Raw genomic sequence first — 13009 nt, 5'->3', positions numbered from 1 at the left:
ATAAAAAATCTTCAGACATTGTAACTGTCAATAATTAATCCATGCCTTGATGGGCTAAAGTGATGATATAATATTTGTATCCCTGTATGGGAATCAAGAATTGTGTGAGAATTAGCATTGTGGCTAAGTAAGTAATAGAAGCTTGGATTGATCCAGGAGACGAACTTGGATAGCTGAAGTGCTAAGGTGAGAAATCCAAGTTCTGCCTCTGGTTGATCACAAATTTTCATGTGTCACAAAAAGCTGACACCAGTGTATAATTGCAATATGCAATTCTATTTCATAATATTTACCACAACTGTAATTGTTGGTGACAGTGTCTGTTGCTTCAGATATGCATGAATGTCTGAAGGACATTTTAAAGATACAGACACTGTTAAACACAGATATCATAACCATCAGAGAGTCCTAGCCTGTCACAAATTTTCAGCCTTCACAATCAATTTATTTTAGTGGTTGTAGGCACCTGAAGTCTTGATTACTCATAATATAGTTTCTTTATGGCCACTGTACCACCAGTGGTGTCTGTTCTATTCGGCATCTCTGACATATCTGACAAAATGGACACCACATATCTGTATAAATACGAGTGAGGATGGCTTTAGGTACTTTCTGTGCCAGTGAACTGTGTCTCTTGAACCCTTGCAGCACTTAGCGAATGATGCGAGCAATGGGGCTAATGGATGGGGGCACTACTTGCAAATGACAGACTGAGAATTTGGGTTGGTTGGGAAGTGTGTCCAGATGGCTTTTGCAGTTAAGACAATCATTCTAGAGAAGCAGAGCATCCTCTCTCCCTCTTTCCCTCTCTCTCTCTCTCCACACACACACACACACACACACACACACACACACACACACACACACACACACACACACACACACACACACACACACCTGATGCAATGGCAGCTGACTGCCCCATTTGATTGTCAAGAGATGTCAGAAAGGGCATGGTACCTGTCTTCTGTTTAGCAACAGAGGCAGGTCATTGGTAAGACACTTGACTCATATTTGGGAGGACAGAGGTTCAAATCCCCACCCCACAGTCAAGGTTTAGTTTTTCTATAATTTCCATAAATCATTAAAGCAGCAGCTTGTATGGCTCTTCTGTTCCTCCCAAATCTTACTTTGTGTCCCCTCTCAGGTGACCTAGTCACTGACAGGATGCCAAACCTTTTTGAAGATCTAATGTGTGGTCCACACCCTGTATTTGAAAAGTACCATTAATCACGTGCAATTAAGTTACCTCACTTGCAAATATTCCTGTAAGCTTGGCAGAAAACTGATAGCCAGTCTGCCAATTTCCAATGTACTACACCTTTCTGTCAATTCTCCAGTATCTCCACTTTCTGTTCCATAGATTTTATACACTCCCAATATTTTTGTAAGTCTGCTGGAATTGTGTTGTACCTAAAATATTATTATTTCTTTATTTTTTAGGCAAACTTTGGCCTTGATCCTGGAGATGTGCATATGATTGGACACAGCTTGGGTGCACACACAGCTGGTTATGCAGGAGAGAGGATTAATGGCCTAGGTCGCATTACTGGCCTTGACCCTGCAGAGCCTTATTTCCAGGGATTGCCTACATTTGTACGCCTTGATCCAAGTGATGCAAAATTTGTTGATGTTATACACACTGATGGAAAATCTATATTCTTGTTAGGTGTGTCGATTTTTATTTAATATTATAAATTTTGTCTTTAATACTGAATGCATGCAAAATATTGTAAGAACTTCTATGGGACCAGATGTGTCTTGAGGAAACTATCCTGCCTACTGAGAGAAAATAACCATTGTATGCACTTGTGAAGTACTAAAAATGTTAGTTTCTTTTGGACTTCAAAACTTATCATTCCCAGTAATTGGTGGCAGGAGTAGGAGATAATGTTGTACCACAGTTTCTGATAGCTAGAATGTGTGTGTCATTGCACTGAGTAGTCCTGCCATGCTCTGCAATCCCCCACTGGAGTACTGGAGTTACTAGAATCGAGTATGCTGTGCGCTGGCACCTGGTCTCTCTCTCTCTCTCTCTCTCTCTCTCTGTCTGTCTGTCTGTCTGTCTGTGACACTACATTTGAAGCACACTTATCACTCACAAATAATGTAGTCATCAACAGGTACATAGACAAGCACAAGAATGTTGCTGGTTTCAGATGAACCCTTTGTCAGAGCTAACAGGCCCTACTATATATATATATATATATATATATATATATATATATATAAAAATCACACACACAGCTATACTGTCATGAGTGACTATATTGGGCCTGCTCTGCAGTTTGAAGCTTGACTGGATCCAGTCAAACTATTGTGACCATACTACCGAACTTTGGATTGACATTTAGAAGTGAGGTCATAACTGTATCATTATCTTAGAGATGTTTTCCTTTGGATACAGTGGGAAAGCTGTGCCACATAAACAGAAGTTATCATGAAACTAAATGACTGGTGCTGACTGGAGTGATGTGGAACAGATCACCTGTGAACCATAGATTAATGGAAAAACATTGTAATGAGAGGTGAAGCATTGTGGTGTTCTCAGTTTATGTATATTGTCCAGGTAAATTTCAATTGAACATAACTTACTTTGTACATTGTTCCCACTATGAAAGATGAAAGATGAGAGATGAGCAGTATGATTTGTGCCTGATTTTTATAGTTTAGTCCTGGATTCAGTTCTTGGAAGTCTGAGTGCCAAAATATATCAGACAGTTCTCTGCTAAGGAAACAACTTGAGATGTGATAAAACAGTTTTGACAGTGCAGTGCTGCTAATAGCAAAGAGCAGGAGACACAAATTTTCAACGTTGAATGAAGTAAAACATTTCGCCCTGTACCCTGATAATAAATCGACTGAGCACCTTGAGGGCAAGTAACAACACCAGGTAACAGCCAGAGCAGACCACCCCAAAATGGTTGAAAGTACCTTGACTTGCATTGGAGGTTACTAGAATGTCTAAGGAAAGAAGAAAAGTTCTAAAGAATGCTCAGATTACTGAACAATCACACTTATTTCACATGCTAGCAAAGTTATGTTGAAAATCTTATAAAATAGACTTCGCCAATATCTAGATCGAGAGCTACCAGAAGAACAAGCTGGATTTAGGAAAGGAAGAGGAACTAGAGATCAAATTGCTAACATTTGGTGGATTATGGAAAAAGCGAGAGAATTCCAGAAAGATGTGTATCTCTGCTTTATTGACTATGCCAAAGCCTTTGACTGCGTTGATCACAACAAATTATGGAACGTACTGAAAAACATGGGTGTACCAGATCACCTCATTCACCTTGACCAAGAAGCCACGGTGAGAACTATGTATGGAACAACGAAATGGATAAAGATTCAGAAAGGGGTCCGGCAAGGCTGCATACTGTCACCGTACTTATTCAATCTGTATGCAGAACATGTCATGAGGAAAGCGAGGCTAGATGAAGGAGAAACAGGAATTAAAATAGCTGGAATAAATGTAAACAACCTCAGGTACGCGGATGATATGATCCTGTTGGCAGAAAGTGAAGAATAATTGAGAACACTCTTACTGAAGGTGAAAGACGAAAGTGAAAAGGCCGGTCTTATGCTGAATGTGAAGAAAACGAAAATTATGGCAACTACACCTACCAATTCGTGGGATATGCTGAATGTGAAGAAAACGAAAATTATGGCAACTACACCTACCAATTCGTGGGATATAGCAGGAGAAACCATGGAGGTAGTGACCACATTCAGTTATCTCGGTTCCCAGATCTCTGCTGACGGCGACTGCAGCCATGAAATCCGGAGACGCCTGTTGCTCGGTAGACAGGCGATGTCAAACCTTGACAAGGTTATAAGGTCCAGAGATATAACACTAGCAACAAAGATCCGTATTGTGAGGGCTATGGTCTTTCCAGTTGTGATGTATGGATGTGAGACCTGGACCATTAGAAAGGCTGAACGGCGAAGAATTGACTCCTTCGAATTGTGGTGTTGGAGGAAACTTCTTAGAGTTCCATGGACTGCAAAGAGAACCAACAGATCAATATTGGAGCAAATTAAACCAGATTTCTCCCTGGAAGGTCTAATGCTAAAACAAAAGCTGACCTACTTTGGACACACAATGCGAAGGCATGCCTCGCTGGAAAAAACATTAATGCTGGGTAAGATTGAAGGAACTAGAAGAAGAGGACGTCAGAGGATGAGATGGATCGATGGCATCACAGAAGCAATGTGTTCCAACCTGGAAGGTCTACGGGAGAAAGTGCAAGACAGGAAAAAGTGGCGTGATTTGGTTCATGGGGTCACGAAGAGTCGGAACCGACTAAACGAATAAAGAGAGAGAGAGAGAGAGAGAGAATGTCTTACTAAAAGTGTTGAAGTTGCACAAATTGTGAAGGGTTTACCTCTGTCATTTTGACAGTACAACAGACAAATATATGTAATTTCTAATTGATTAGCAGTCATTAATGGCAGTATATGTACTTATAGATTAGTTTTATTTAAAATGTAAGACTGAGAGTGTGATTCATCTCAAAAATTGTTTTTCAGGCTACGGCATGAGCCAACCATGTGGCCATATTGATTTCTACCCAAATAATGGAAAGGAGCAACCTGGCTGTGACCTTACAGAAACTCCTTTGCCCCTTACACTAATTAAGGAAGGTCTGGAGGAAGCAAGCCGGGTATTAGTTGCCTGTAATCACATACGAGCGATAAAACTCTTCACAGATTCTATAAATGGTGAATGTCCATATATTGCCCACAGGTGTGACTCATACCAAAAGTTTTTACAGGTATGTGTCAATCATTTTCTGACAAATCCTTGATAATGTATGTTAGACTATTGTTAAAAATAGTACTTTTGTGAGAAAGTCATTTTTTTTCTTCTCTAACCATATAAAGAATTGTATGGCATTTTGGTAATTTCTCTGTGTGATAGTAAAATTCATGTAAATGCGACTGCAGTGCATAGTGAATGTGACAGCTCAGCTGGCCAGTGGTAAGTGGGAAAGGGAATGGGATAAAATATTACCCGTAGCGTAATGATGCATGAATGGGGCTTTACAAACACTTAAGAATGAAACTTTTAATATTTGACTTCCTGGATTCACTTTAGTTTTTCCACTCATTTACTGGGCTTTATCTTCTATTAAGGTTACATAGTTTTTACATAATTATTTTGTTAGGGTCTGTTTAGGGCAGTGCTGTTTGTATTCATGTGATATCTGACTCAGTCATGTTTAGTTTAATTATGGAATTTCCGTTTTCTTTAACTTTTATTGACATGTTTCGTTGCTCTACGACTTTGATTTCCCTATGCACCCTGTTTCCACAGTGATTCAATTTTTTGTTCCAATATAATATGCATGTATTTCCGAGTCACTAAATTAAATCAACAGGTAAAAAAGGTAATAAAGAAATGCATACATCCAGTATTCTTATAGTTAGAAAGCATTCTTTGTCATAAAAATAATTGCTTTTTAAGTTCCCAAGCCAACCTCTCATACAACAGATATTAAAATTTTATATGCACTTTGGTACTTCTGAATTATTGTTATTTACTTATTTTTGTTTGAGAAAACAGTAAAAAGTTTATAGTTGGTGATTGTTACCCATATACAGAATGTGATCAAAAGTGCCTGCACACCTGGCTGAAAATGATTTACAAGTTTGTGGTGCACTCCATCGGTAATGCTGGAATTCAGGTTCACACTTAGCCTTGATGACAGCTTCCACTCTCACAGGCATGTGTTCAATCAGGTGCTGGAAGGCTTCTAGGGGAATGGCAGCCCATTCTTCACAGAGTGCTGCACTGAGGAGAGGTATCGATGTCGGTTGGTGAGGCCTGGCATGAAGTTGGTGTTCCAAAACATCCCAAAGGTGTTCTATAGGGTTCAGGTTAGGACTCTGTGCAGGCCAGTCCATTACAGGGATGTTATTGTTGCATAACCACTCTGCCACAGACCGTGCATTATGAACAAGTGCTCAATCATGTTGAAAGATGTTGGCACTACACATGCTGGCAATGACGTTCACTTGGCATTTTTCATACCCACACCCTGCCATTGGATCACCACATTGTGTACCATGATTTGTTACTCCACACAATGTTTTTCCACAATTCAATCGTCCAATGTTTATGCTCTTTACACCAAGCAAAGCGTTGTTTGGTATTTACCGGCATGATGTGTGGCTTATGAGCAGCCGCTCAACCATGAAATCCAAGTTTTTTCCTGACGCAGTTTGGAATTCTTGTGTGATGGTCTGGATAGATGTCTGCCTATTACACATTACAACCTTCTTCAACTGTCAGCAGTCTCTGTAAGTCAACAGACAAGGTCAACCTGTATGCTTTTGTGCTGTACATATCTCTTCACATTTCCACTTCACTGTCGCATCGGAAGCAGTGGACCTAGGGATGTTTAGGAGTGTGGAAATCTCACGTACTGATGTATGACACAAGTGACACCCAATCACCTGACCACGTTCAAAGTCTGAGAGTTCCATGGAGCTCCCCATTCTGCTCTGACGTAGTCTAATGACTACTAAGGTTGCTGATATGGAGTACATGGCAGTAGGTGGCAGCACAATGCACCTAATATGAAAAATGAATGTTTTTGAAGGTGCCCAGATACTTTTGATCACACAGTGTACATATGAAAACACAATTTTTCAGTGTTATTGCATGTACCCTACATTTTTGTTACAAATTTTTTACTACAAGAAGTTCTGGGGAGATCCCTACAGATATTTCCCCTGAGACATGTTTTGAGTTTTCTCCTGACTTAAAGGCTAGCCACTTGGAACATAATGAAAAAGCACTGCATACTATCTGTCCTGTCAGAAAAAGGTAGACTGCAATAGATACATCTAGTTTTTGCTAGTGAGTTCTATGAGACATTATTGTCAATGTTTTCAGGGGCAGTGTTTCTCATGCCATGACAATTCAAGCAGCTGTGCCATAATGGGCCTTCGAGCTGATGAGCAGTTACCAAATGCAGTTATTTCACCAGGAAGCAAATACTTTGTCACCACTGGAAAGGAGTATCCATACTGTCGTAAGTAAAGAGTTTTCACAGTGATTTTTTTACTGTACCTGACTTCCAGACTGTTGTTTTGTGACTCATTATGTACCTCTATTTATTTCTTATTCAGAATTTAACACTAGTGTTGATTATCATTTTGTTTTTGAAGGTAAGCTCCAAAATTTTTTGCCCAATTATTTAATGGATTGTCACAGTTCATATGTAGTGTTTCAATGTGTGAATCTTCTGCCTAAGTGCATATATGACTTGTATGGAGTCAAAATAAATGAAGGTTTACTCAAAGAATTGACTATTTCCTTTAACAAAGCACTCTCAGTAATCTGACTTATATAGAAGTTGAACATCTATGTAGTATTGCAACAGTGAAGTCATGAGCATAGTCTATAATCAGTATCTTCTATAATCTGTACATATTGTGTTATTGGCCTGAAACATACATCCATCATTAAAACTTGGTAAGTGAATGAAAGGGTTAATTATAGATCAAGTTATGGAAAAAAATCCTTTAGGGATGTGATACTAGTCAATATGTGTGTTAACAGAGAGACATAGCTGTCTGGCACAAACTCTGTAGACTGCATTAAAATTAGCTGTCATTAAACTTCTATGTTCTATTTGTAATTGGAAGACAATTAAAGAACTTAGTAAAACTGTCGGCAATGCCACTATTTCAAAAAAATTTCAAATGCCTCAGTTATATTGTGTAGCCACTGTTTTCCACTGCTGCGTGTTTAATATTTAAATGACTACAAAATATCATGTTGGAGACCTTAGTGGTACCTTTCTTTCTTGTTTAATCTTACACGTTTTTGTTTGGTGTATGGGGTAATTTGAAACAGTCATGGACAATTGCTATCACATGAGTTACCTGTTTATAGTTTGAAACGAAATACTGTGGGTACACATTCTTCAATCACAATGTTAGTCTATGCATTAACTTATCAGATGGCAGTAATCAAATTCAGTTAGTCAACTGAACTTTGGCAGATGTGCAGAGCTTGTTGTTAATCCCTGAACAGATTGCTGGACTGGAATTACATCATATCTTTTTGTTTGTGGATATAGTTTTCACTACCAGTAAGTTAATAATAATAATAATAATAATAATAATAATAATAATAATAATAATAATAATCCTTGGATCATTTGTTCAATGATGTAGAAAAGCCATTTTCTACATTGTAAAACTATTCACACCAGTTTACATCATGTGCAATTGCTCTATGACCTCATGTTGCTTTTACCAAAATGTGTGCATCCACATGTGGAATGTAATAAACACTATGGATCATCTCATCAATATAGCATGTCACATCCATATCACTCACTCCTAGTGGGTCATTTTCACTTAGGAAGCTGCGTTAGACAGGTGGTTAAGTGGACATACTAGTGAAGGCTTTTTTATGGGGTTCACTGGAAGATGGACTTCTAGGTTACAAGTACGTAATGTGAAATGACTGTAACTTAAACATAAAAGAAATTCTTGCTACTCTAACCCAGACCCACAAACAAAATTCTCCCATGCGATACACAAATGCAAAAGGAACAGCAGGTTGCAGAACTGGTAATTTAGCCAACAAATAATAAAATTGTCTATCATTGCTGACTAGTCTCTCTTATTTTAACTTCAGAAATATATTTGCAGGCAGAGACCATACACATTAAAGATATCATAAATTACAGAATAGTTTAGATACGAGTTAGTTTAGAAATCTGCAATAGATATGTCATGTTGGCAGAACAAGAAGTGAAGGAAGACAAACTTCAACATGATGATGTTTAGTAGCAGGAATGGAATCAGAGGCTTCAGGGCAGGCACAAGCCAAACTTCTGTTCCAGTGTGCAGAATAAAAGATACCTGACATTCCTCCTTCATCTCTTGTCATGGAATACCTTGCCTAATGTGCAGATGTGTAGGGAGAAGGACAGGTTTTGCACACACTAGCATTGGGTTGAGCTGCATGCTTTTCTCCACCATGAGTGTGGACATTTGCCAGAATGATTTGTATAAGCAGTTATATAATTATTTGTCCTACAGGTTGGTGAAAAAGTGAATTAAAGTTGAAGATTCTTATGTACTGCAAAATTTTCCCAAGCACAAATATTTTGGAGGATGGATCTGTGCTGGGATGTACACCAGATTATCACATACATACAAATATGTGACATGTTATGGTGGTGATTATTATTATTATTATTATTATTATTATTATTATTATTATCATCCTTGGATCATTTGTTCAAAGATGTAGAAAGATGCAGAAAGAAAGAGCTAATAGTATGTGGAAGCAGATATGTGTATCATAAATTCAATGAAAATCTTCTATTCTCACTGGCAATTCCCTCACATACCACATACTGCAGGCCCCACAAATGCTTAGTCCATTTTTAAGAGGAAAATAAGCAATTTTGAATTGAAAATAATAATACTGTTTAGTTTTGCATGTGTATGAGTGTTGTATATTTTTAAAACACTGTAAGTAATAGTTCATTGTTGTAAAATCATTTGTATTTTCAAATGTTTGAATACATTCATCATAATTTTAATTTACTAAATCACAGGTTACATATTCAGAATTTTAAAAGAAGTGTTTTATTTACATGTTCTGTTCCACTCTGGTCTGCTGTGCATTATTATGAACTTATGCCAAAATATTTTCAGTGGGGATTGTTTACTTTATATTTTTTGTTAATAAATATTTTGTCACACTTAAAAACATAGGCTGCTAAGCAAACCAAATGGACAAGACAAATACTCCTAAAATCTGAAAGCAATTCATTTGAATTAAGTGTGCACTTAGTGCTGTTATTGCAACCCTGTTTTTTGTTTCTTCACTAACTTTACGTTCAGTCTGAGTGCACTTACAGCTTGTTTGCCTTCCATGTTTCATTACATTTTAAAAAAAAATTTCATCCATTTTTTTAAAGTTTAACACATTTAGATACATCACTGTGCTAAGTGCTAAGTTCAACATAGATCGGGGTTTTATAACCAATGGTTTGGGATAGTTAACTGTGTGGCAAAGTCCTATGGAGGACATTACAATATATTCTTACATCCAGAGGTCTAAAATTTTTAAGGCGGTGGGTGGCTAAATCTTTATAAGGGCACTGAGACACTTGATGCAAACTGCGGTGATGGATAATCCACAATATTCCTTTCTTTTTTCTCCTATTAATGTCCTTCTCTATGTTGTTTTGTCTAAACACGATGACCAATGGTAACATATATAAGTGGATGTACAATTGTTGAAATGTGTGCACAAACAGTATTCTATCTTAAATTTGGTTTTCCATATTGTTTTAATATTGTTTGTGAAAAGCATGAGGTGGAAATATGTATTCAGGCCTCAATGCCTAGATAAGCAGGAGTAAGTGCCTGAAAATCAATTGAGGCTGACCAGGAGAACCTACTCTGAATGACCTGGGACTGAACTGAGACAGTACTTATCATGATGATCTGATAAGCATAACACTTTAGTGCAGATCCATCTCATCGGGTTAACAATTTTCTTATTGGGAAGGAACACAAAACATTTAACAAATTACCTATCTAAAAACTGGTTTTGCTTCATTATGTGTATGAAACTAATAAAAGTTGCTTTTGATTGGTGGTGATATTGTCTTGATTATTGTAGGTTATGCTAATCAGGCAAAGGTTCAGAAACCAAAGTGCTTAGCATCTCGGAAAAAAACAAAATACCATTTAGCATCTGTTAGTGATTAAATTAGTAAAATAAAATTTTATTATATGTTGTCTGCACATATTATGGAAATAAACTGACACATTTAAAAAATGTGAATAAATATTTCTGAATTAGTGCCATTAGTTGGTCAGTGTTGCAGTTCCTGTATGGCCTTGAACTGACTCTGACCATCTCATACACCCAACTTCTCTTACAAAATCATTATTCTTCTTTGCCATGCTTATTTTGACAGGTTTCTGGTTGCCTAACTTCACTGAAACAATGAAATCAATGAAGGAGTAATAGAAATTTTTTCATATGAAAGACGTAGTAAACACAACATACAGATCCTTTAAGAAAGTGGCAGACCTTTGTCAGTGTTAATAATTTATTTTGGTCCACAATACTGTAGAAACTATTTGATGATAGAAACTCTTTCTTAAATTAACCTCATGTTTTATGATTGTATTTCTGCAGTCAATGCAGTGAATGTTACCTTAGGTTGATGTATCACACTTTTCTGACATAGAAACTTGCTGTCTTAGAAAATCATTCCTACTTCATGTTTCATAATTATGAACTTGGTTGTTTAATGTTTTTACCACCATACAACTGACACTAAATGACATTTCTTCTTCTTGTCATCATAGAGATCATTGTTGTAAATCAGCTTCATAGAATCATTTAATAAATGGTTAATACCGTTTTCAATCAAACCACTGACAAGTGCCGTGGTAAATCTTATATAAAATTCAAGAACAACAATGGGCCTAACCCAGAGCTTTGAAGTACTGTACTGCATAGCTAAATTTCCTATACCCTGAAAATTAATGTCTATTTTTGTAACATTATTCTACTACCTTGTGCGTGACAGAAAGACAGAGCTGAAACCAGTCCTAGGTTATTCCACAGATGTCATATCTGTATAATTCTTAAGCAGCAGGTAATTAGTGATGAGGTCAGAGGCTCTAGATGAGTTGAGAAAGAGCTCATAGTTTCATTTATCTTGGCTATAACATTTAAGACTTGCCTTAAAAGTCATAAACTGCTGTTTCAGTCGGTTTGTTCTTCCTGAAACCCTTTCAAGGATTCACAAGGACTGTAATGTTATTAAAAATTTTAGATAACCTTTCATACTTAGAATATGTTGAACACTGTCATATTGGGTTGAAATCTGCTCCAAAGTAATCGGTTGTACATTACTGTCACTGAAACTTCCACCAACCTCGACTTTCACAGTTATACGATTGGTTTTTAAGGTCTCTATTTTAATAAAACTTGATCAACTTTAACTGCTATATCGTCAGTATATATCACACATATTGCCAACTGCAAAAGTACACATCAGCACTTTGGGTCTCTGTGATCCATCCTTTTCCTAATACGGATGAATTTTGTTCCTCTGCCATCCTTGAATAGCTGCTCTCTTGTTGTGGACTACAAAGCTATAATTTAAATGACTTATTGAATTTAGTTATCTATGTCAAGTGGGAATGATGTGGTCTGTGAGAGCCCCATTTTTCATTGGATAAATCAAATTAATAGTGTTCATTGAAATACCTGTTTAGAAGATATCACACTAGCTACATGGTGTCTGTAGAGCGTAAGTGCAAATTTGTGACTATATCTTTATTGTAAAATATTTAAGCAACTTTTAATTATTAGTTTATAGATATCACAAATGCTGTGTAGTCAGTGAGTTGTGGCAGGGTATAATATCAGTGTGCACAGTAGATATTTGCTGGTTCTGTATCATGCCCGGATGGTGGGGGGTGGGGGTGGGGTGAGGGGTAAATTTCAGGGGGGTAAATTCATATACCTGAAAAAGACCTTGTTTCACAAAGCAACTAGCCTCCAGTGCATGTTGATCTATCGATTGCTCATATGATTTTGAAATGAATCCTTGTTGGTTTTTGAACAGTTTTGAACATGTTCTAAGTTGATATCTGAATGTATAAGTTGATTTTTGAATGTGTACATAGTGTACATGATGTCTCTGCCAGAGGGGAATCCCTGTCACATCTAGAAATAAAAACTTTTCTGCAGACAAAAGGGGACGGGGCTATAAGAGCTGAGCTGAATAAGCCCAAACGGATGAATGCCAATTGCTGTTTGTTTATGTGGTTGATTAGGTGTGTGAATGATAAGCATTGCTATAATTATTAGCAAAATCCATAGATTCTGACTACCAGTGCAGAAATAAATGACTGACAGGAATAACAGGTAAGTAAGGTAACATATTATCTTCTTGGTGTATCCAAGAAAATGAAATTTTGACACAAAATTTTTGTC

General features: G+C 37.2%; 1 protein-coding gene across 6 annotated transcripts in view; it reads left to right on the top strand.

The window, feature by feature from the left end:
• The window catches only part of LOC126249630 (pancreatic triacylglycerol lipase-like), a 486518-nt gene that overhangs the window by 408663 nt on the left and 64846 nt on the right, over window positions 1–13009 (top strand). For all 6 annotated transcript variants that reach the window (XM_049951305.1, XM_049951303.1, XM_049951304.1 and 3 more), the window contains 3 exons: window positions 1444–1669; window positions 4534–4778; window positions 6905–7043. In XM_049951305.1, the coding sequence (XP_049807262.1) occupies window positions 1444–1669; window positions 4534–4778; window positions 6905–7043 (610 nt within the window). The remainder of the gene's footprint in view (window positions 1–1443; window positions 1670–4533; window positions 4779–6904; window positions 7044–13009) is intronic.

This window comes from Schistocerca nitens, chromosome 3 (assembly GCF_023898315.1).
Source record: "Schistocerca nitens isolate TAMUIC-IGC-003100 chromosome 3, iqSchNite1.1, whole genome shotgun sequence".
In the NCBI taxonomy this organism is placed as follows: Eukaryota; Metazoa; Arthropoda; class Insecta; order Orthoptera; family Acrididae; genus Schistocerca; species Schistocerca nitens.
The sequence above is the reverse complement of the archived record's forward strand: the minus strand, read 5'-3'. Positions and strand labels throughout refer to the sequence as shown.